Source organism: Podarcis gaigeae (assembly GCF_964106915.1).
Source record: "Podarcis gaigeae genome assembly, chromosome: 12".
In the NCBI taxonomy this organism is placed as follows: Eukaryota; Metazoa; Chordata; class Lepidosauria; order Squamata; family Lacertidae; genus Podarcis; species Podarcis gaigeae.
The window spans coordinates 42,599,865-42,620,499 of record NC_139688.1 but is presented as its reverse complement, the minus strand read 5'-3'; the positions used below and the strand labels follow the sequence as shown (position 1 = coordinate 42,620,499).

The 20,635-nt window shown below is 42.2% G+C and overlaps 1 protein-coding gene and 1 pseudogene across 6 annotated transcripts in view; one reads left to right on the top strand and one right to left on the bottom strand.

Moving 5' to 3' along the window:
• The window catches only part of LOC310828604, a 249,822-nt pseudogene that overhangs the window by 35,850 nt on the left and 193,337 nt on the right, over positions 1–20,635 (top strand). The gene's annotated exons all lie outside the window — the stretch shown is intronic.
• The window catches only part of LRRC3B (leucine rich repeat containing 3B), a 69,059-nt gene continuing 62,329 nt past the window's right edge, over positions 13,906–20,635 (bottom strand). For 2 of the 5 annotated variants that reach the window (XM_083706078.1, XM_083706081.1), the window contains exons 2-3: positions 19,646–19,817; positions 13,906–15,170 (exon numbers count right to left, since the gene is read on the bottom strand). In XM_083706078.1, the coding sequence (XP_083562204.1) occupies positions 14,229–15,005 (777 nt within the window). In that variant the 5' untranslated portion in view covers positions 15,006–15,170; positions 19,646–19,817 and the 3' untranslated portion in view covers positions 13,906–14,228. The remainder of the gene's footprint in view (positions 15,171–19,645; positions 19,818–20,635) is intronic. The other 3 variants (XM_083706080.1, XM_083706082.1, XM_083706079.1) reach the window with 2 other exon arrangements.

Genomic DNA, 20,635 nt, shown 5'->3' with positions numbered 1-20,635 from the left:
AGGGATCCAGAATGCACCCGGTCTTTCATAGATCAGTGCTAACGCCCTACAAGGCACCTCACAGGTTTCAGGCGCCAGGGACAGCACCAGAACCGCTCAGGGGGGCACCTGAGAAGGGGGGGTCGCCGGGAGAGGAGCCACTCAATGAAGCCACAGAGATTTTAGACTCGAGGTGGGGGGAGGAAGGGATAGAATATCTCCTCGCCACAGAAGACACCCCAGCCAGCGCCAACAGGTGGGTGCCGGAGTATGCAGTGGAGGAGCAGTGGCTCAAGGAAGAATTCCATACCATTTTCCCGCACAAACCCATGCCAGCGGATTATTTCGACGAATATCTTTTCACGCCCACACACTCAGCCAGCACTTTCCAGGGTTTCTCATCAGCTGAGGAGACGACTCCGGGGACTAGTTCCCCAGAGGGATCACTCTCAGGGTTTGGCACGGGAGGGTCTTATTGGTGGGAGGATCAACCTGAAGTGGGCTGGCGCAGAGACCTGCCGAAGGGACCTTGGCACACAGTGTCGTCCCAGGAACCAGGGGAAGGGGGGGGTCTTGGGGGATCTGGGGGTGGCTCCAGGTTTCGAACACGCCTCTCAAGAGATGGAAGCAGAGGAGATCGCCGTCGATGAGCCCATGCAGGACTTCCCAGACTTATCCCGATGGCGGCACACCACGGGGGACGAACTGTATCCAGCGCTCACCCCCACAACACTGGAGCTCCCGGAACCCGCACCTGAAGAGGGGGAGGGGGGAAGGGGGGCTTCGAGGGGGGGATGGATGTCAGGGGTTCAGGAGCAGAGACACAGGAGATAGAGCAAATGGAGAGTGAGGAGGAATCCGAGGGGGGTGTAGGCAGTGACAGTGGTCAGAGAGATTCCACGAGTCTCTCCAGCGAATCGGAAGATTCACAGAAAGGAGCGCCGATGGCCAGGGCAAGGGGGGTGCCAAGGGGGAAACCCCAGAAGGAAGGGGCCAGCGGGGACTCCCTGAGCAGCAGTTGGAAATCAGGACCAGCTTCCCCACCAGAGCGCAGTGGGGGGGAGGAGTCCCAGGCATCGGGACCAGTGTTCTCACCACCAGAGAGAGGAGATGAGTCAGGATTGACTACGCCTCCATCGGAGAGCGGGGAAACGGTCAAGAGGAAAGTCACAGGCTGGGCGCGCGCGCCAAATTCAAATGTACAGGCGAGCGGCACAGCAGGTAGCCCGGATAGGGAGCCAGGTCCTAAAGCCCGCCGGAAGGAAGGGCAAGACTCAGGGGGGTCAGCGTCAGAAGAGTCCAGGAAGGAGGAAACCCCAGGGGGCAGAAGGACCCAGAGGAGGAAGGAACAGCGCAGGAGGTGGAGCCGGGCTAGGATCTTAAACTGGTGCGGAAGGGATAGTGACTCAGAGGGGACTTCGCCGATCTAGAGTCAAGACGTAGGGCTGCACGCTCTGGGGTTTGAAATGGAAACTAAACTTCAATAAAGACTTTTGTACATTACATCAACCGGGCGTTGGTCCTCTGTGAGCTGGGACCTAGAGGCAGCTCTGACAGCAAGCTATTTCTGCAAAAGTCAGCTTGTTTCCAAAGCCAACCTGACTTTGGAAGTTAGTCATTCTCTTTCTCTCTCCGACCCAGCTACCTCAATTCTCCTAACATCCCATCAGCCTCTTGATACTTCAAAGTCTTCCCCCACTTTGCTTTGAACCAGAAATGGACCCTCCAGGTGTTGCTGAAATCCCATTGGCTCAAACCAGCATAGCCACTGATGAGAGTTGCAGTCCAATAACATTTGGAGGGCCAGAGGTTTCTCGCCCTATTCTGGGTGCCCGAGAACTATGCACAAACGCCATTCCTAAGTTTTTGGAAGTTAGGCCACCAAACATTGTTCTACTTCCCTCTCCAGAAGTTCAGTACACACACAGGAGAAGAGGGATGTTTGAAGCTCCCTCGTTTCTCAAGAACTGCAGGGCACAAGGTCCCAACAGGCTGTGGCAGTCACTTGGCAACAAGAGACAAGGGTAAGAGCCATCGTAATAAAGGACAGTGAGATATAAGGGCCAGTGGGGGCTGATGCAATTTGCTGCAGGCTTCTTTCTCTCACCCACACCTAGAAGCTAAGCTTTGCTTCTGAGGCTGTTCTGTGTCCCCGTGAAGCAAGGCAATTGGCGAATGGTATAGGGTCTTTTTGGTGGTGGCACACCAGCTAAGTAAGAAACAGCAGCTTGCTGCTCAGAATGTTGCTGTTTCTCTTTTTTTAAAAAAAAATATTTATTAAGATTTTTAAACATAAATGCAAAAATAAAGAACAATATGACATATATCATAACATATTTTCTTAACTTCTTTGGACTTCCTCACATCTCCCGCTCCCACTTGCATCATTGCCAATTCTTGCCCGCAATTTATCATCTTGTTTACATTCTTGTGTCCCAATCATTTAAACATAGTCTATTAATTCTCCAAAGGGTATATAATTTTTCCTCAACTTACTTGTCATCTTAATTCCATCTAATTTAGTGGTGCTCAATTATTTATGATCTAGCATCCTTTCTTAACATTCAACCAAATTACAATGTTTTTTTAAATAAATCTTGAATTTCTTCCAATCTTCTTCAACCCTCTCCTCTCCCAGGTCTCGGATTCTGCCAGTCATCTTGGCTAGTTCCATGTAGTCTATCAGTTGCATCTGCCACTCTTCCAGTGTGGGTAGATCTTGAGTTTTCCAATGCTTGGCGATGAGTATCCTTGCTGCCGTTGTTGCATACATAAAGAATGTTCGGTCCTTCTTTAACACCTTCTGGCCGACAATACCCAGAAGGAAGGCCTCTGGTTTCTTAGTGAAGGTATACTTAAATACCTTTTTCAGCTCATTATATATCATTTCCCAGAAGGCCTTCACCCTAGGGCAAGTCCACCAGAGGTGAAAGAATGTTCCTTCATTTTCTTTACATTTCCAACATTTATTATCAGACAAATGGTATATTTTGGCAAGTTTAACAGGGGTCATGTACCATCTGTATATCATTTTCATTACATTTTCCTTCAAAGCATTACATGCAGTGAAGTTCAACCCAGTGGTCCACAACCTTTCCCAGTCCTCAAACATAATGTTGTGCCCAATGTCCTGTGCCCACTTTATCATAGCCGATTTAACCATTTCATCTTGTGTGTTCCATTTTAACAGCAAGTTATACATTCTTGAAAGTACCTTAGTCTTAGGCTCTAACAGTTCTGTTTCCAACTTCGATTTCTCCACCTGGAGCCCTAACTTTTTGTCATTTTTAAAGACTTCTTTAATCTGAGCGTAATGTAACCAGTCTCGCACTTTATCCTTCATTTTCTCCAAACTCTGCAATTTCCAATTGTCTCCATCTTTTTCTAGTATTTCCCAATATTTTGGCCATTTGGCCTCCATATTGGGTCTTTTTCGGGCCTTAGCTTCCAGAGGTGAAAGCCACCTTGGAGTTTTATTTTCCAATAAGTCTTTGTATTTTGTCCAGACATTAAACACTGCTTTCCTGACAATATGGTTCTTAAAGGCCTTATTGATCTTAACCTTGTCATACCATAAGTATGCATGCCAACCAAAAGCATTGTTAAAACCTTCCAGGTCCAGTACGTCAGTATCTTCGAGAAGTAGCCAGTCTTTTAGCCAGCAGAAAGCTGCGGCTTCATAATACAACTTTAGGTCTGGCAGGGCAAAGCCCCCTCTTTCTTTCGCATCAGTTAATATCTTAAACTTGATTCTGGGCTTTTTGCCCTGCCAGACAAATTTAGAGATATCTCTCTGCCACTTCCGGAAGCACTCCGTCTTGTCCACAATCTGTAGTGTTTGAAACAAAAACAACATTTTTGGCAGTACATTCATCTTAATAGCAGCAATTTTGTCCAAGTTTCAATTTTGTCCAACTGTCCAAGTCTCTCTTAATTTCAGACCAACATTTTTCATAATTATCCTTAAATAGACTCAGATTTTTTGCTGTTATGTTTACCCCTAGGTACTTTACTTTTTTAACCACAGTTAGTTCTGTCTCTCTCTGAAACCGTTCTGACTCTGTAAGAATGTTGCTATTTCTCTTCTTACACTGCTTCTAATTGGCTCCAGCAAATCTCAAAAGCTCTTACAGGAACTGGAGACCCCCAAACACAAAACAAGTTTTCATAAACACCCTTGAATAAGAACCGCAGATTAGCCTGAAACCGTTTTGAACTGACATAACTTGTGGCTGCTATAGAACACAGAATCTCTACACTGTAATAAACAAACAAAGAAACAATAATTTGAGCTAATTTTGGGATCTTCTGGAGTAGCTGTTTATTGAGCGTTCCTTTGGAGAGGCTTGCACAAAACCTCCGGAGAAGTTATACAACACTGCCTGTTTCCTGATACATTCATGCAGTGGTGATATGACATTGCCAGGTTTCAGGGCAAATTCCCCATCACTTTTCACTCAGGCAAGTGACAGGATGGAGAGTGTAGGATAGCAATTTAGAAATATCAAGCAGCCCATATGGAAGTGCCGTTAGCCTCAGTTGCTCCATACACCTGCTGTTCTAATGCTAAAGTTTCCAGGTTCAATCCTATCTCCTGCTGAAAAAAAATCAGGTAGGGGGTTCTGGGGTGGGGGGGGAATCTCCCTACCTGAGACCCTGCAGACCCTGTCAAAGTAGACTATGCTGCACTAGACAGCACAAAGGATGCTTCTAGACTGTTGCTATTTTGGGTGAGATCCAATCACATCCCAGGAAAAAAATAGGTTACATTGATTAGGAGGTCTTCCACAACAAACTGCTTCCCTCAAAGAACAGATTTTTTGTGATAAAGAAAGTGATAAGGAAACGCACTTGAAAATGTGGGATGACACTGGCTTTGATACATCATCATCTAACCTCCACACAAACAAATCAGGATGAATGCGTAATAAGCAGGTCACATGGAATCAGCCAAAGCGTATGACCTGGCATAAGGCAGATTCTAATGTTCCTATGAGCAGAAAAAAATGAACTAAAAAAATTAGGATAATCTGCATCAGAAAGTTTACAGCCTGCATCAGAAATTTTTCAGATGTCTTAAGAGACTGATCTCATTTAGCTTGTTTATTTTACTTGCATTTAGTAAACAAAGCTAAAAATCTTTTGAAACTGTCAAGCTTGCCTGATATCATATTTTCACTTGGCATCTGTTCATTGTTACTAATGAACTTATGAAACGGGGGGGGGGGGGGACCATGGAAAAATAAGGCACCCAAAAAATTTCCATCGCAGATCTTTGCCAATATGTTTTCATCCTTACTTTAGGAAAACGTCCATTCGTTTTTGCCTTCCATCCCTTTGCTGTTCTATGGATTTATTTCTAATTACCTAACTTTTTTCAATAATATTTTTTATTAGTTTTCAATTACAGTCCAATAATAGGCTCATTATAACAATACCAATTTATAATACAATTATTAATACAAATTGTTCAAATACCAAATTATATGATTTAGATAAAGTGCCACCCCTGCATGCTAGATTTGATGGTTTGATTATTTTCTTTATTTCTGTGTTCCAAAATTACATTCCAGTCAAAATAATAATCCCTCATACAACAACTGCAATATTAATAACTTCTATTCGTGTTGACACATTAAATGATTTATTAAATTACAAGTGAGGAACTCAAACTATATCCTTGTTCTTCCTTTGTGTAGCAATTATTCTGCCTGTGGTGTTTCTTCCTGTCCTTGTAAGATGTTATGTTTTTCTGTCCCCTGGTTGTTGCTGTTATCCGTCATGTCTTGGGTGGAGCTGATATACCATTGTTGCTCCAGAAATTTCTCCATTGCTCTGTTCCATGCATTGTTGCTTTGCAACTTTAACAACAGCTGCAAAAGTCACTCTGTCCCAGTAAATATTACCTGTTGTCACCATTTTACCTCTCAGCCTGGGAAGAAGAGTGGTCTGTCAAACTACATATGACTCAATAAAGAACCTTATCAGTTCCTTGGCAGTTCACAGACTCCTTTCATCCTTCCTTCCAACTGAAGATATATGAGCAATTATACTTCCAATTAAATTAAATTCCAAGTCTTCTTAGCGTAATTCAGTTCACTTCGTAAACAATAAGGGATGGGGAAGGGTCAGCTCTAGGTTTCCATCATAAACCTTTTGCAAAATTGAGCTTCCCTCACCTTTTCCTTTTTTTACACACACAGTTCCATTTGATGTTATATTCCATATTTATAATCCAATTTCTTCCATCTTCGCTTGAACAAATATAATTTGAACTAACATTCAGAGGAGGGTTGCCGAATCATAAATGTAGAGAAGAAAACTTTAAATAAAGAAACTGTAGGCTCCCCTCCCCCCTCTGTCTTTTGCATCAAATGAAGTCTTATCTCAAATTCAAATGTTAAAGTCCTTGCATTTGGTTTGTTCCGCAGTTTCTGATCTCATGTCTTCTAGCACGTGCCTGTACTTTAGTCCAATTACACTCTATTTAACAGGAGAACCTCTGCTTCTTAATGGCAGCGTTGGGAGGGTTTTTGCCAGGCAAAGTGCTTTTGTACTCAGCACCTCCCTGCCCCCCCCCCATTCAATGCCGGAGCAAGAGCCAGGTACCAAGACAAACTGTAATTGAAGCCCGTTCAGGGCCCCCGTCCCTGGGGGGAATTTGCAAGGATAATTACCCTCAATCATCCTTGTTTTTCCTTTGCCAACGATCTGCTGTTGTGGAGGCTGCCTCCATTAAGGCAGAGCGGAACCGGAAACCTATTTTCTAATTACCTAACCAGCAACTTTCCTGAAATTAGATGTTCTCTGGCCCTCTTTCTTTCACCACCAGACATTTGATGTTGATCTGACTAATCCAGCTGTAAATCCCTCCGGTAGCCCTGATTTTTTCCCCCAAAACAAAGCAAAGCACCACTTTAGTTGATTGCATTTTTTTTTAATTGAGCGATTTGCATCATGAATGAATCCGGAGGAAATTAAGCAAATACGCGTCCCATGCAAAGACTTTCACAATCCATTGTACTTTCCTTTAAAAGTGACTCACAATACATTTCTTCTCAAGAACGGACTTAGTCTTTTGTATTGATACAAAATGAAACGTTAATATTATGTTTATACAAAAGCACTGATTTTCTCCTCTTATAGACCTGAGGCACTCAGTGAACAATGAGTGATGTTCTTTCCCGCTTCCTCTTTCAGCTCTGTGTGCCTTTTGTTGTTGTTGTTGTTGGCATCTGTCAAAGCTTTTTTAATGCTCAAATTAGTATTACTGGATCTGAGTAGACGTCAGATCCTTAGAAAAATGAAGTCTGTGTGATGCAATTTTTTTGTCTTTCTGTGTGCTTGGTAGGGGAAAATGATCTGGGGGAGGGGAGAGGTTCCCAAAAGGTTGGTGCCCACAACACTCACTGAAAAATCCAAATGTGTCCACAGGCCTTGAATAGAAATTGCTGAATGCACAAAAAATAGACATTTCAGGATTGCAGGCTACATCCTAAGCAGAGGCAATTCAGCCCTGTGCCTTGGGTCCCCCAGATCTGGTCAAACCATAGCTGTCAACTTACAGATTTGAAAATAAGGGACCAGCAGCCTCAAAAATAAGGGATCAGCAGCCAAAATAAGGGATTTTCCCAGCACAGGTATGTTCGACTTCTGAGCCCCTCCAAACCAAAGGCAGAAAGCCCAGCTAGCAGCCAAACGAAGCCTCAAGTGGTGGTTCCCACAGCACAGTAACACAGCAAAGGGGATGCAGCAAGGGAAACCACCATCACCTCTCTGCTGGGAAGCACTGAGCAAAGGCGAGTCCCCAGGCAACGCGGCCGATTTGATTGGCACAAGGTATGCAAGCTCCACCCCCAGTCATTCTTAGACTCCTTACTGGGTGAGCAACGCAGCCAAGCAACACAGTTGGAGCCTCCCTCCTCCCTGGCCGGCAGGGAGGGAGGGAGGGAGAGGAGCTGCTTCATTTGAAACCTGGGAAATTTAAGGGACATCTTCAATAAGGGACAGCAGCGGGACACGGCGCTGGGATAAGGGAGTTTCCCACCAAATAAGGGACGGTTGACAGTTACGGGTCAAACTCTGTTATTTTTGCATCCCTTAGGAGATGGTTTCCAGGCAAAAATAACCAAGAATACTGCAGAGGCAGTTTGCAGAGGCCTTGCAATTTGAAGAGAAGGACAAGGGAAAGTTGAAGCTAAAAGAGAGTAGATATATCTACCTGTAGACTTTCCCCTACCCCCATCCCCAGAAGCCAGCTCTTTTAAAAAAGCACACAGCCAATTTAACACCTCTGATGGGAATACTGGAGCATGAACATTACAATTTTTAAAACCTGAGGCTAAGAAGGTAATGGAGAAAAATCACACTTCACCAAGGGACTGATGAGGATCAGGGAGGGAAATGCCACACAGCACGGGAAGCTGCTGCCAAGGTAGCGAGATGAAGCAGTTGATTAGCTAAGGAGCCTCCTGGCTTATTCCCAGTCCTCAGCTAGAAGTTGCTCCTCGCCTGCTTGAAGACGGAATAGCTTTGCCCCTTGAGGCATTTGTTCTCCTGCTAGCCTTGAAAGACAAAGGCTGCCAGAGTCATCATTTTGGTTGTTATCACAGCAGACACAAGTCAGGGAGAGGAGAGAAGCAGAAAGGAACGGCAGAGGCCTTTGGCCTTCTTCAGCCAAGAGGCAGCCTCACTTAAATTTCATATATATATAAATTTTCATATATATATAAATTTTAACATATAAATTATAAGGTGTACCACAAAACTTATCACTTATACAATCTTTTTAGACTTCCATCAGCACCTCTGATGATCTACCGTTTTAACCACTTCTTATGCATTTCTAAACTTTATATTGCCTTTACATCTCTTGACAAATCATCCTTCCCCTTATCCATTTTTGCAGTAATTCCATTAATACTCCTCACAAAACTTCTTGAAAACCTACAAACGTCGTCTGCTCTTCACAAATACTTTTCAGATAATCTGTAAATTTACTCCAGTCTTCTGTGAATTTCTGGTCCCGCCGGTTTCGAATCCTTCCTGTTAGTTTGTCTAGTTCCGCATAGTCCATTAGCTTCATCCTCCATTCCTGAATCGTCGGTAATTCTTCTTGCTTCCATTTTTGGGCCAGTAATATTCTTGCTGCTGTTATTGCATATAAAAAAGCTTACATTCCTTTCTATTTATATCCCTCTCAACAATGCCAAGTAAAAATGCTTCTGGTTTCTTTATAAATGTATATTTCAACATTTTTTTATCTCATTATATATCATCTCCCAGAAGCTTTTCACCTTTTTACATTCCCACCACATGTGATAAAATGTTCCCTCTTTTTCTTTACATTTCCAACATTTATTACTAACTTTATACATTTTCACTAATTTTACTCTGGTTTCTCTTCAGATCATATAAATCCTTCAGCCTCACTTAAATTTCCATCAGGATCCCATGAAGAAAAAGGCATGGCCTACAGAGTGAGTTCTTCAACCTGACCAGACCTTTGATCCCAGCCTGGAACTTTAAAATACTTCACCACATTTGACTATCATTCTCTTTTTCTCTATGAGGAACAGATGGAAATGAGGACAGGAGGACAGGAGGACAGGATACCTTCATTAGACAAAGAGCGAGCAATAAGCTACTGACTAGGAGAGCCATCAGAAAAAAGTGTCAATAAAGCTGTTAACAAAATTAACATACAAAAATGCATTACGTTAGTCAAAATGTATTTGCTTGTATTGCATTAAAATGCTGATTAATTTTCATGAGGACTTTTTTTTTTTAAAGCAAACTGACATGGAAATGTCAAGAAATGAATTTAGTGTTGGAAAAATGAGATCTTTTGCATATACAACAAAGTGTGTGTGTGTGTGTGTGTGTGTGTGTGTGTGTGTGTGTACACTTTGAATTTCCACTAAAGACACTCAAAATTGTATCACAGAATCATATAACTGTAGAGTTGGAAGGAACCCTGAAGAACATCTGGTCCAAACCCCCTGCTGGAATCTCAACTAAAGCATCCATGACAAATGACCATCCAACCTTTGCTTAAAAACTTCCAAGGAAGGAGAGTCCACCACCTCCTGAGGGAGTCATTTCCACTGTTGAGCAGCTCTTACTGTAAAAAAAGTTCTTCCTGCTGTTTAGTCAGAATCAAATCACTTCTTTTTTAAAAATCATTTTAAAATCCATTGACAAATCAATTGAAACAGTATCACTTTAATCAAATAGGACACATTGTAATACTTAATAATTATTGCATCGTTCTAATTCTTCAAGTAGTTTATACTCAATATAGCTAAAAATGGGGACATCCCCCCCCCAACTTACATTTTTCACTATTCTCAAGGAAAAAAGCACCTTTCAATTTTGTTCGCACAATACGAAAAGCTCATCTGTTTCTATTTTAGAATAGTTTAATTAAATCCCGAGGCTGGCAAAGAGAGATATGTCTAACTGACACCAGCCACTGAATATAGCATTAGGTTTCAAATATATAATACGGTAACAAAAGAGAAGGAGGAAGCAATGTTGGATTTCATTCCATTTCTTAACTGCAAATTATCCATTCGCGATGTATTACCTCTCTACGGTGCAAGTGGAAAAGCCACTTTTCTTTTGACTATATCCAGGGCTTTTTTTCCAGCTGGAACTTACCGGAACTCAGTTCCTGCACCTCTCAGGTGGGTGCCATTACCATTATAAGAGAACAAGGGAGGTGTTCATGGTGAGTTCCTGCACCTCTTTCTATAGAAAAAGAGCATTGACCTTTCTCAAAACTGCTCTTTGTAACAGCCTGTGCCATACACATTAGCCCCTTTGTATGTTACATGAAGGGGCAAAAGTAAATAATAATATAATAATATAATAATAATAATAAATTTTAATTTATACCCCACACTTCCCAGTTTAAAAACTGGGCTCAGGGCGGCTAACAACAAATTTAAAACACTTAATTGTAAAAGCAGCATAAAATACAGTATAAAAACATGAATAACAATAAAATTCAAAAATCAAAAATCAATTTAGGGGAAATAAGCATTAGATAATCCCCAGGGCTAGCTGGCTGAATTGGTCCTACTTGGGCCAGCAAGGAGGCCAGGGGAGAATTAGCTGTGGAGTCTCAGAGCGAGTAATCTTCATAAAAGGGGAAGGGGAAGGAAGAGGAGGGAAATAAAAGATCAGGCTGAATTCAGATTAAAGGCCAGGCGGAATAGCTCTGTCTATAGAAAGGGGCTTAAAGTCCCACCTCTGGAAAGCTCCCCTCACTGGGCCGCAATATCTGCACATTAACTTAGAGAGCCTGAGGAAGATAAGCAAGCCTATATGTGCCAGTTTCCCAGGGTCCTAGGACCATGATTCCATGGGGTTCCAGGATCCAAGGAACCCTGTACATATTGGCTTCCATACCTCAGATCTCCACCTCTCATGAGGCTGGCATAGGCAGGACATTTAGGAGCAGCCTTTCTGAGCAACACAAGAAGAGGCTATTCTCTTTGCAGATCTCGATGCAGCAGACAGTGTCTGGGAAAGGATGCAGTGGCGTGGAGACAAGTCCAGAAATATTTAGAAGCGTCCCATGTTCTGATTTCCTGGTGGTTTGAAAACATCCCAACTTCCCAACTGCATGCAACACGTTAGGGCACATTCCTGCTAATCCCCACTGTGATGGCCTGGGAATCGGATTCAGAGGCTGAACCTGAGGAATCTCAGCCTGCACAGGAGTCCCTGCCTCCAGGACCAGCTGAGCCAGGGCTGGGGCTTGAACCTGAAGGGCCCTCACCTGTGCCGGATCCTCACCAGCTGAATCTGCTCTGGCTCAGGAGGTGATGGAGGACCCCTTGCCTGCAGGTGCTCCATTCTCAGCCCCGTCAGGGGAAGCTGAGGTTGCCTCTGGGTCCGGTAACCCCCCAGCCTCTCCTGAGCTGCAGAAGCTCAGGGCAGAGAGGTGGAGGGAACTAAGTTCTCGCAGAAGGAGTGCTCGCCTTCAGGCCAGGAGAGGCGGGTCACCTGTGGACTGGGACCACCCTATGCCTCGGGGCAGATAAAAGCCAGGCCAGTCCCAGGTTGTGGGAGCAACATTGTTGGTAACCTGTTCCTGCCTGCACCCTGTCCTGCTCTTCTGCCAGAGTTTCTGACCACACCTGACTCCTTGCCTTGGACCAGCTACAGCCTTGACGGACAGCCTCCATACCACACCCTCAACCTTGGACTGGACTCGGACCACGGTAACCACGGTAACCCGCCAGGACCAGCACACCCACTCTATACAAATGCCACAGATCACACACTGCCCCTCTGTTATATGAGAGCATGCGTCTGTATAGAGAAAATGAAAGCTGGTGCTGATGTTGCCCTCTGGTTCTATTGGAACCAAGAAACACAGCTAGTATAGTAAAGGAAATCTGTCTGGTACAGCTGTTTGGCTATGAGCTCCACACCTTGCAATGGCAGGACGACAGCTAACAGCCAGTAAGTCATGCCATCTCTGCTCAGCAAAGCAGAAGCTCTATGGATTTGCAGGCATTTTAACCACGCTGCTGTGCCGTCACAATAACCATGTTTTGGAATACTGATTAAATCTGAAAAAAACAGGAGAGTTTATGGTGGGTTCCATGCTGCACTGTTTCTGCAGGGTCCACCCAATGTCGCAATCAAATTGCCAGTTGGTGCTTTTTCCTTTGTTTGATTCCTTACAATGGAGAACCATGCTAAGTAAAAATAATCCATTACGGTGGTACCTCGGGTTAAGAACTTAATTCGTTCTGGAGGTCCTATCTTAACATGAAACTGTTCTTAACCTGAGGTACCACTTTAGCTAATGGGGCCTCCCACTGCTACCACGTGATTTCTGTTCTCATCCTGAAGCAATGTTCTTAACCTGAGGTACTATTTCTGGGCTAGTGGAATCTGTAACCTGAAGCGTCTGTAACCCAAGGTACCACTGTACACATCTGTATCGACTGCTGGTGTAGAAGATCTTTAGTGCTGGTTGCTTTCCCCCCCTTTAAATGGATGGTTTATCACATGCATGTGTGATTGGACAGTGCCTAAAGGTATCATCCTATTTCCATTTTCTCCTTACATGAGCAGACTTATGCAAGACCTGTAATAATACAAAATATTTGGGGCTGCAGAGTGGGGGGGGGGGGGTATGTGTGTGCCAATCTTCCTGTAGATTAAGAAAATGCCCCTCTTATTCAATTCAATACTCATTTAAAGGCAAACTTGTCAAATTGGCCCTTTCCAAAATATTATGAAAACACAATCATCCTTTGAAATCCTCACTTTTCCCAATTTTGCAATGCAGTTCTTCAGTCAAGTAATATGTACAAAAACGGAGATACAGTGGTACCTCAGGTTAAGTACTTAATTCGTTACGGAGGTCTGTTCTTAATCTGAAACTGTTCTTAACCTGAAGCACTACTTTAGTTAATGGGGCCTCCTGCTGCCGCCGCGCCGCCGGAGCACAATTTCTGTTCTCATCCTGAAGCAAAGTTCTTACCTGAGGTACTATTTCTGGGTTAGTGGAGTCTGTAACCTGAAGTGTACGTAACCTGAAGCGGAGAGGGATGGGAGAGGCGAAAGATTACAGAAAGACTGGCACTGACACACACACACACACACACACACACACACAGCACTAAGCAGTCACAATGTGTTCTTATTATTACAGATTTTGCCCAATTCTGTGAAATTGTACAAATAATTTTTTTATAAGATAAGATCTTTCAGGATGAAAATCACCCTATTAATTGTACACTGCCTTGATATTTTGTATGAGTTAGTGGTTTATAAATACTCTTATAAATAAAATAAATCCTATACCACAGCCATTCTAGACTCCTCCACCCTCTCTCATATTAACACACACACAAGCACACATATCAGGCAGACCTTGGTTCAATAAATTAGCCTGTATTTACATGGTTCAAAGTTAAGCTTTTATTTGGTTTTAAATTAAAAAAATAAATTTCATTATTAAAGAGTGGAATGGGTCTAAACTAATGTTTACATATTCGTTTTACTTGGTTGAGAATACCACCAGAGAAACAATAAAGGTGTACTGTTATCACCCCAAACAGAAATCGTTTTGTTAGAAAGTTTTGACAGTGGTATAATTCAGCTTAATTGGGGGGGGGGGGAGTCTTACAGGTTTACAACGAATGTTAGAAGTAAACACCTGGCGTCCGTGCTATGCACATCTAATTTCCACCTCGTAGTCAATCACTGAACCCGGGGCACTATACGACAGTGCTTATGTCATCGGCTTCCTCTGGTTTCTTTTGCCTGCTTGGCAGGGATTTCAAGTACTCGAGGTGCCTGCGAGCATCCTCTTGATTTTGCCGCACGTAGTAAACGACGTAGGATATCACCATGGTGAACCAGCCAAACATGGTGACCAGCATAGCATAATCAGTAGTCTTTTTAGGGAGGTTGCAGAGGTCGGCGTCAGCAGCGTTGAGGAACGGCCTCCCGGCGTGTTCGTCGATTTCCGAAGTCTTACAGATGATGCTGTTGGCCGTTTCGTGGTTGGAAGCCATGCTCCTCAAGACCTGCTGCAGAGTACAATCACAGTGCCAGGGATTGTTTGCGATCCTAGCCCTGGCCTTTAAGTTGTTGAACGCGTTTTTGTGCACACTTTTAATCCGGTTGTCCGACAAGTCCAACATCTGCAAGGTTTCGGCCACCCCTTTGAAGGAGTGTTCGTCTATGAATTCGATAATGTTTTTGGACAGGTTGAGGACTTTCAACTGGTGCAAGTCCTTGAAGATTTCGTTGGGGATGGAGGTGATCTGATTGGAGTCCAGGTAAAGGAGGACAGTTTCAGGAGGCAGGTCCCGGGGTATTTCCTTGAGGTTTGCATTGCTGCAACTGACATTCAAACCTCCGGAATGGGAGCAAAGGCAACCTTTGGGGCACATACTGGCAGAATGAAAACACAGTATCATGAGGACAAAGCTTTGTAAGAGCAGACACATGGAGAGGGAGCGAGTTAACCACAGGTCTACCAGATGCATGCTGGGATGTCAGCATAATCACACAACCACTTCTCATTTACCCAGCAGTGGTGGCAAAGGGTCTCAGGCACAAAACTCCAATCTCATCCTCTTCGGCGACGTTGCTCAAAAATGCGTTAATGCGCGGGCTTCCTCATGGTCGGTTTTCTTTTCGAAAGAACATTCCTGGAAAATCAAAACAAAAGAACAACAACCACCAATCAGACTAGAAAAGACACTCATTTCAACAAGGCACAAATGCAATCCTTGGCATGTCTACTCAGGAGTAAGCCCCAATGAGGTTCAGTAGGACTTCTTCCCATGTAAGCTGCTGTACTCCATCTCCCATCATCTGCAATGTTCAGGCATGATGGGAGTCCAACACACCTAAGGGTTCTAAGTTCCCCATCCCTGATGAATAGGAATATAGTCTTAATTGAAAAATTCAATGGGATAGTCTATTATTTCATTAACGCACAGTGCCAACGTGAGTTTCATATGTATTTCCTTCAGAGTAAAAACGTCATCCCATCTAATATTACCATTCTTGAGGGACATTGTTTTTCCCCCTTTCTTTTTTTTAAAAAACAGTGGTTTTCTAGAACAATAGTAATAAAACTTAATTACTTTCTTCCTTTTACAGTAGCAGACACATTAATAAGATTTACAGTGGGTCTCCAGCAGCAGTAACAAATTAGGCAAGCATTTTTGTGGTTAATGGCCTTGCAACAAAGTATTCTGTATAGCTTTCAATTCAAATAAAACTATTTAAAGGAGGGCACATTCTTACAAGAAGACTGCACTCCTTTTCAAGGCAAACCAAAATATTGCTGGATTTCATGGCACAAATACAAGCTTTCTTGCCCAGTTTCCTTTTCCTTCGGAATATTTCAATCTACCGGCATGAAAAGGAATTTTGCTACATGTTTGTGGCAGAAACACTGGAAATAAAGTATCTTAAACAATAATACATTTCATTTTAAATTATCACTAGCACTATAACAGAAATGATGGAATACACTCCACTGTAATAATTAAAAAGCTCTCTACAATTTTACAGTATCTAAGTGTAACAATGAAAACAAATGAATGTATTTTTGTCTTTGAACTCTCTGAAGAAAAATGAAAATATTCAAATAGTTTCCCCTTAATTAAATTTGAACAGAACAGGAGAGCAGACAGTGAAATGTTAACATACAACATTCTGCGACACAATTGCTTTGTTGTCCTTTAAGTATGAACTACAGTCCAGTTTTATAAATCAAAGCAGGTTCTTTATATACAGACATTTTCTTTTATGCAAAAGCTGAGAGATTTGCCCACCTTCCAAGCTATATTTACATATAAATTATCCTTATTTTATACACAAAGGGAAGTTGCTGCTAATTGAATTCCTAGAATGTAAGCTGTGTGAATCATCTTCAATTTTGATTCCTAAATTTGGGGATAATTTACATATCATCTGTTCTCTTAATTAAGGACTGGGTGCAGTATACTGGATATAAAGTGAGGGACAAGCATATGAGAAATCTCTAAGAACCCTAATTTAGCTAGAGATATTGTGAATTTTGGCAACTCCCAACATTTTAGTCTTTGCTTCCTATCTGTAAAATGGGAACAACAATGACCCAACTTAAAGAGCAATTATAGAAGAAGAAAAATGGAACAAACCCAACTTGCAAACCTAAAATGCTATATAATATGGAGGTATTAGCAATTTGATTCCACCCCCCCCAATGAAGGTGTTGCAAGGTAAAGCATTTCTATTCTGAAATCCCTGCTACAATATAAGTTAGTAGAAGGCCATTTTTAAATAAATACAAAGCATGCACAACTTAGTTTTGTGGAAGCACCTCAACAGAAAAACCATGAGTTTTGTGTGTGTGTCTTGGCACCTGACTGCTTTTATTTTTAATTAAAAAAAATCAAGGAAAGGTAACATTTATTTGTTTAGGCATTTAATTAGTGCTTAATATTTCAAAAAATCTCTAAATGGTGTACAGTCAAACAAACAAACAAACAAACAAACAAACAAACAAACAAACAAACAAACAAACAGAATATCATTAAAACACTAAAAAACCCAAGCCCCTATAACCTAAAACCAGTAAACCAGCAATATAAAAGCAAATAAAACAAAAATTCAGAGAAAACATGTAAAAAAAATTGTCCAGTCTTAGGGGTTGGAGAAAGCTTGCGCAAAAAGACAAATCTTCCCAAGACATCTGAACATGGAGTTCCAAATCACATGCAGTTTGGCCCCAATCCTTGAGCTTCCATTGTTTCCTACCATAAGTCCATTGATGTGCTAAAGTCAACCAGATGTCACAAAAGAATGACTCTATACTTCAGGAAGCCATTGCCTTGAGGGACTCAACTCATTCCAATACTGAAGGTTCCATGTGGGCGTTTCAGTGGTGTGATCACTCTCTCAAAATTTCACAAAGTACATGTTGTGGCTATAAATCCATAGAAGTAGGTTATCATACAGACACAGATGGGCTCACATTAGCGATTGTCCATCTGAATTCAGGTGCAGAAATTTCAGAATCTCATCAATAGGGCTTAAACAAATCTCAGTATTGAATGGGTTTTGTTCTGCTTTCTGCATATTGAATCCTAGTTCTAGTTTGGAACAACTGCATGAGAGCTTTTATGGAATACAGTGGTACCTTGGTTTACGAACTTAATCTGTTCCGGAAGTCTGTTCTTAAACTGAAACCGTTCTTAAACTGAGGCGTGCTTTCCCCGATGAGGCCTCCTGCAGCCTTCTACCATTTGGCTTCCAATCTTTAGACCAAGGTAAAGTTCACAAACTGGGACACTACTTCTGGTTTTGTGGAGTTCATAAACCAAATAGTTCATAAACAGGGCTGTTTTTAAACCGAGGTACCACTGCATCAGATAGTGCTGGGTATAAATGTGCTAGATCTTGGCTTATCCCAACCTATGTCACATGGTTTTTCTAAGATAGGAAAATCACAAGGAAGCAGCCCTGAGCTCCTTGGAAGGATGTTGAGATACTGCTAGGGCTCAGCCAAAACAGACCACCCAACATAAGAAGATAGGAAAAGGCCTGATGGATCAGGATCCAGAATCCTGTTCTTATAGGAGCCAACCAGATGCCTTTAAGCAAGACCTGGCCACAACAGTGGTCTCCCCACTTGTGATTGCCAGAGGTGGATTATTCAGAGGTGGAACATCAGAGGTGGAACACAGGCAACAATATTCTTATTCTCTGCAAATTTGTCTAATTCTGTTTAAAAGTTGGTGGCCATTACTACATTTTGTGGGAGAACATGGCATAGTTAAACTATGCACTGTGTGAAGCAGTACTTACTTTTGCCGAACCTGAATTCTGCAACATTCAGATTCGTTGGATGGCTCTGAGTTCTAGTATTATGGGGTGTGGGGTGTGTGTGTGTGTTTCTATCCACTTCCTCCACATCATGCAAAATTGTATGCACCTGTGTCATGTTGTTGTTGTTGAGTTGTTTAGTTGTATCTGACTCTTCGTGACCCCATGGACCAGAGCACACCAGGCACTCCTGTCTTCCACTGCCTCCCACAATTTGGTCAAACTCATGCTGGGAGCTTCGAGAACACTGTCCAACCATCTCATCCTCTGTCGTCCCCTTCTCCTTGTGCCCTGTGTCATGCCCCTTGCATTATTGGTAAACTAATAATAATAATAATAATATTTATTTATACCCCGCCCTCCCCAGCCAAGGCTGGGCTCAGGGCGGCTTACAAGCAATAATAAAAACAAGTTGAATGATTACAACTTAAAAACAACATTAAAATACAACATTAAAATATTGAAACATTAAAATATTAAAATGTAGCCTCATTGCAGGAGGAGAAGGAAAAGAAAAAAGAAAGAGAGGGAGGGAGGGAATCAAATTGGCTCCAAGCCAAAGGCCAGGCGGAACAACTCTGTCTTACAGGCCCTGTGGAAAGAAATCAGATCCTGCAGGGCCCTGGTCTCATGAGGCAGAGCTTTCCACCAGGCCGGAGCCAGAGTTGAAAGAACTAGAAAGGCCCAAATGTTGCAACCTTTCTTCATAGGGGAAATGTCACCACTATGACTAAGACTGAAAAGTTGGGGACTCTTTTCAGCGGTTGGGGTATGGGAGCTGAGATCAAGTACAAGCATACATTTACTATTGGTGCCATTCACACTTCTCACTATAGTTCTACTCAGAAGACACCAGAGAGAGCAGGAAGCACTGCTTTTACCCTTAACTCAGATCTGGCTTCATGACAATGGCATGCACCAATTAGGAGCAGAATTGTTTTTCCACCAGGTAGAGATGGCAGTGGAAAATGTGAGGGGGAGCAATTGTTTGAAACCATTTTTATGACTTCCCCATATGACTCCCTCTCAACCATTTTGAGCTGAAAATTCATCTCCGTCCAAGTTTTGGCTCAGCTGAGCTCTAAAATGTTTTTACAAATATGACAAATAACAACATAAATAAAATTAACAGTGATGTATGCATGGGGAGCTGAATTCAAACTATTGGTTCTCATATTAAAAAAACAACAACCCTGAGTTCTGGGAAGTAGCTGCTATGCCATCTAAATAATCTTTTCAAAAATTAGAGCTGGGGTTGAGGAAATTCAGAGACACAGTGTGTAATAAAAGAAATCTGAAGAACCTGCCAACTTATCGTAGCTTTGATGTTTTGGTGAGAAGCCTTGGAAGGTTGCCAGGTAGCCTCCTATCTGATGATATCCTCATAGGGTGCTGCTTTTTTCTGACAAAGAGGTAGAAAGAGATCTTGCTGAATGAATCACATGGTGCCATCTCATATCTTATGGGCGAGAGGTCTTGGGGACAAAAAGAAAGAAAATGATTGTAGAAAAGGTTGCGCAAAAATGTTTATTTAATGTTAAAAAACTACTCTTCTCTTCCTTCTAATTTCATAATATGGAACTTATAATAGTAATCAAGCCAAACAAAAATCTACCGTGCCTTATCCCTGTTGCTAATAATAATGATGGTAAAAGTGGTGATGGGGTGGAACAGTCCTAAATATTTTTAGAGTGAGGAAATATGCAAGGATGAATACTTCTGCAGACCAATTGAAGCAATGAAAACTGATTTCGATGAACAAAATGTATAGTGCTAGCCCATAATATATCTCTAAGCAATGAGAGGTTTCTAGTGGAGATCTTAAGTGAAATGCAATTTTTGGCAATGACTTTCCAGAACTTGATAGTAAGAGAAAACAGCCCTGAAAAGCATACTGAAAATAGCAAGTTGAATGCTGAAGAAACTAAGGGTGCATTTACAAAGTGCGTTTGCAAATTTTCAACAATGAAGTAAAATATTTCTTTAGTTCTGTGAGGAGTAAATTCACTTTTAAACAGAGTTCTTATGATTTGATTCTTGCATTCATACATTAAGCATTACATAACGAAACGGGTAAAACTCTTGTTGTACTGAGAACAATAATGTATCCACTCTTGTACCCCAGTTTCATCTTTTAGGCATACATTTTTTTTGGGGGGGGATAAAAGAGGAAAAGTATATGGAGATCTTGAACTTCATTGCAAGACTTCCTTGCAAAAGATTTGTAAGACCCAGAATCTTACGAATTCATCTCATTTGATGATTTTCTGTTTCCATAATCCAGGAATATCTC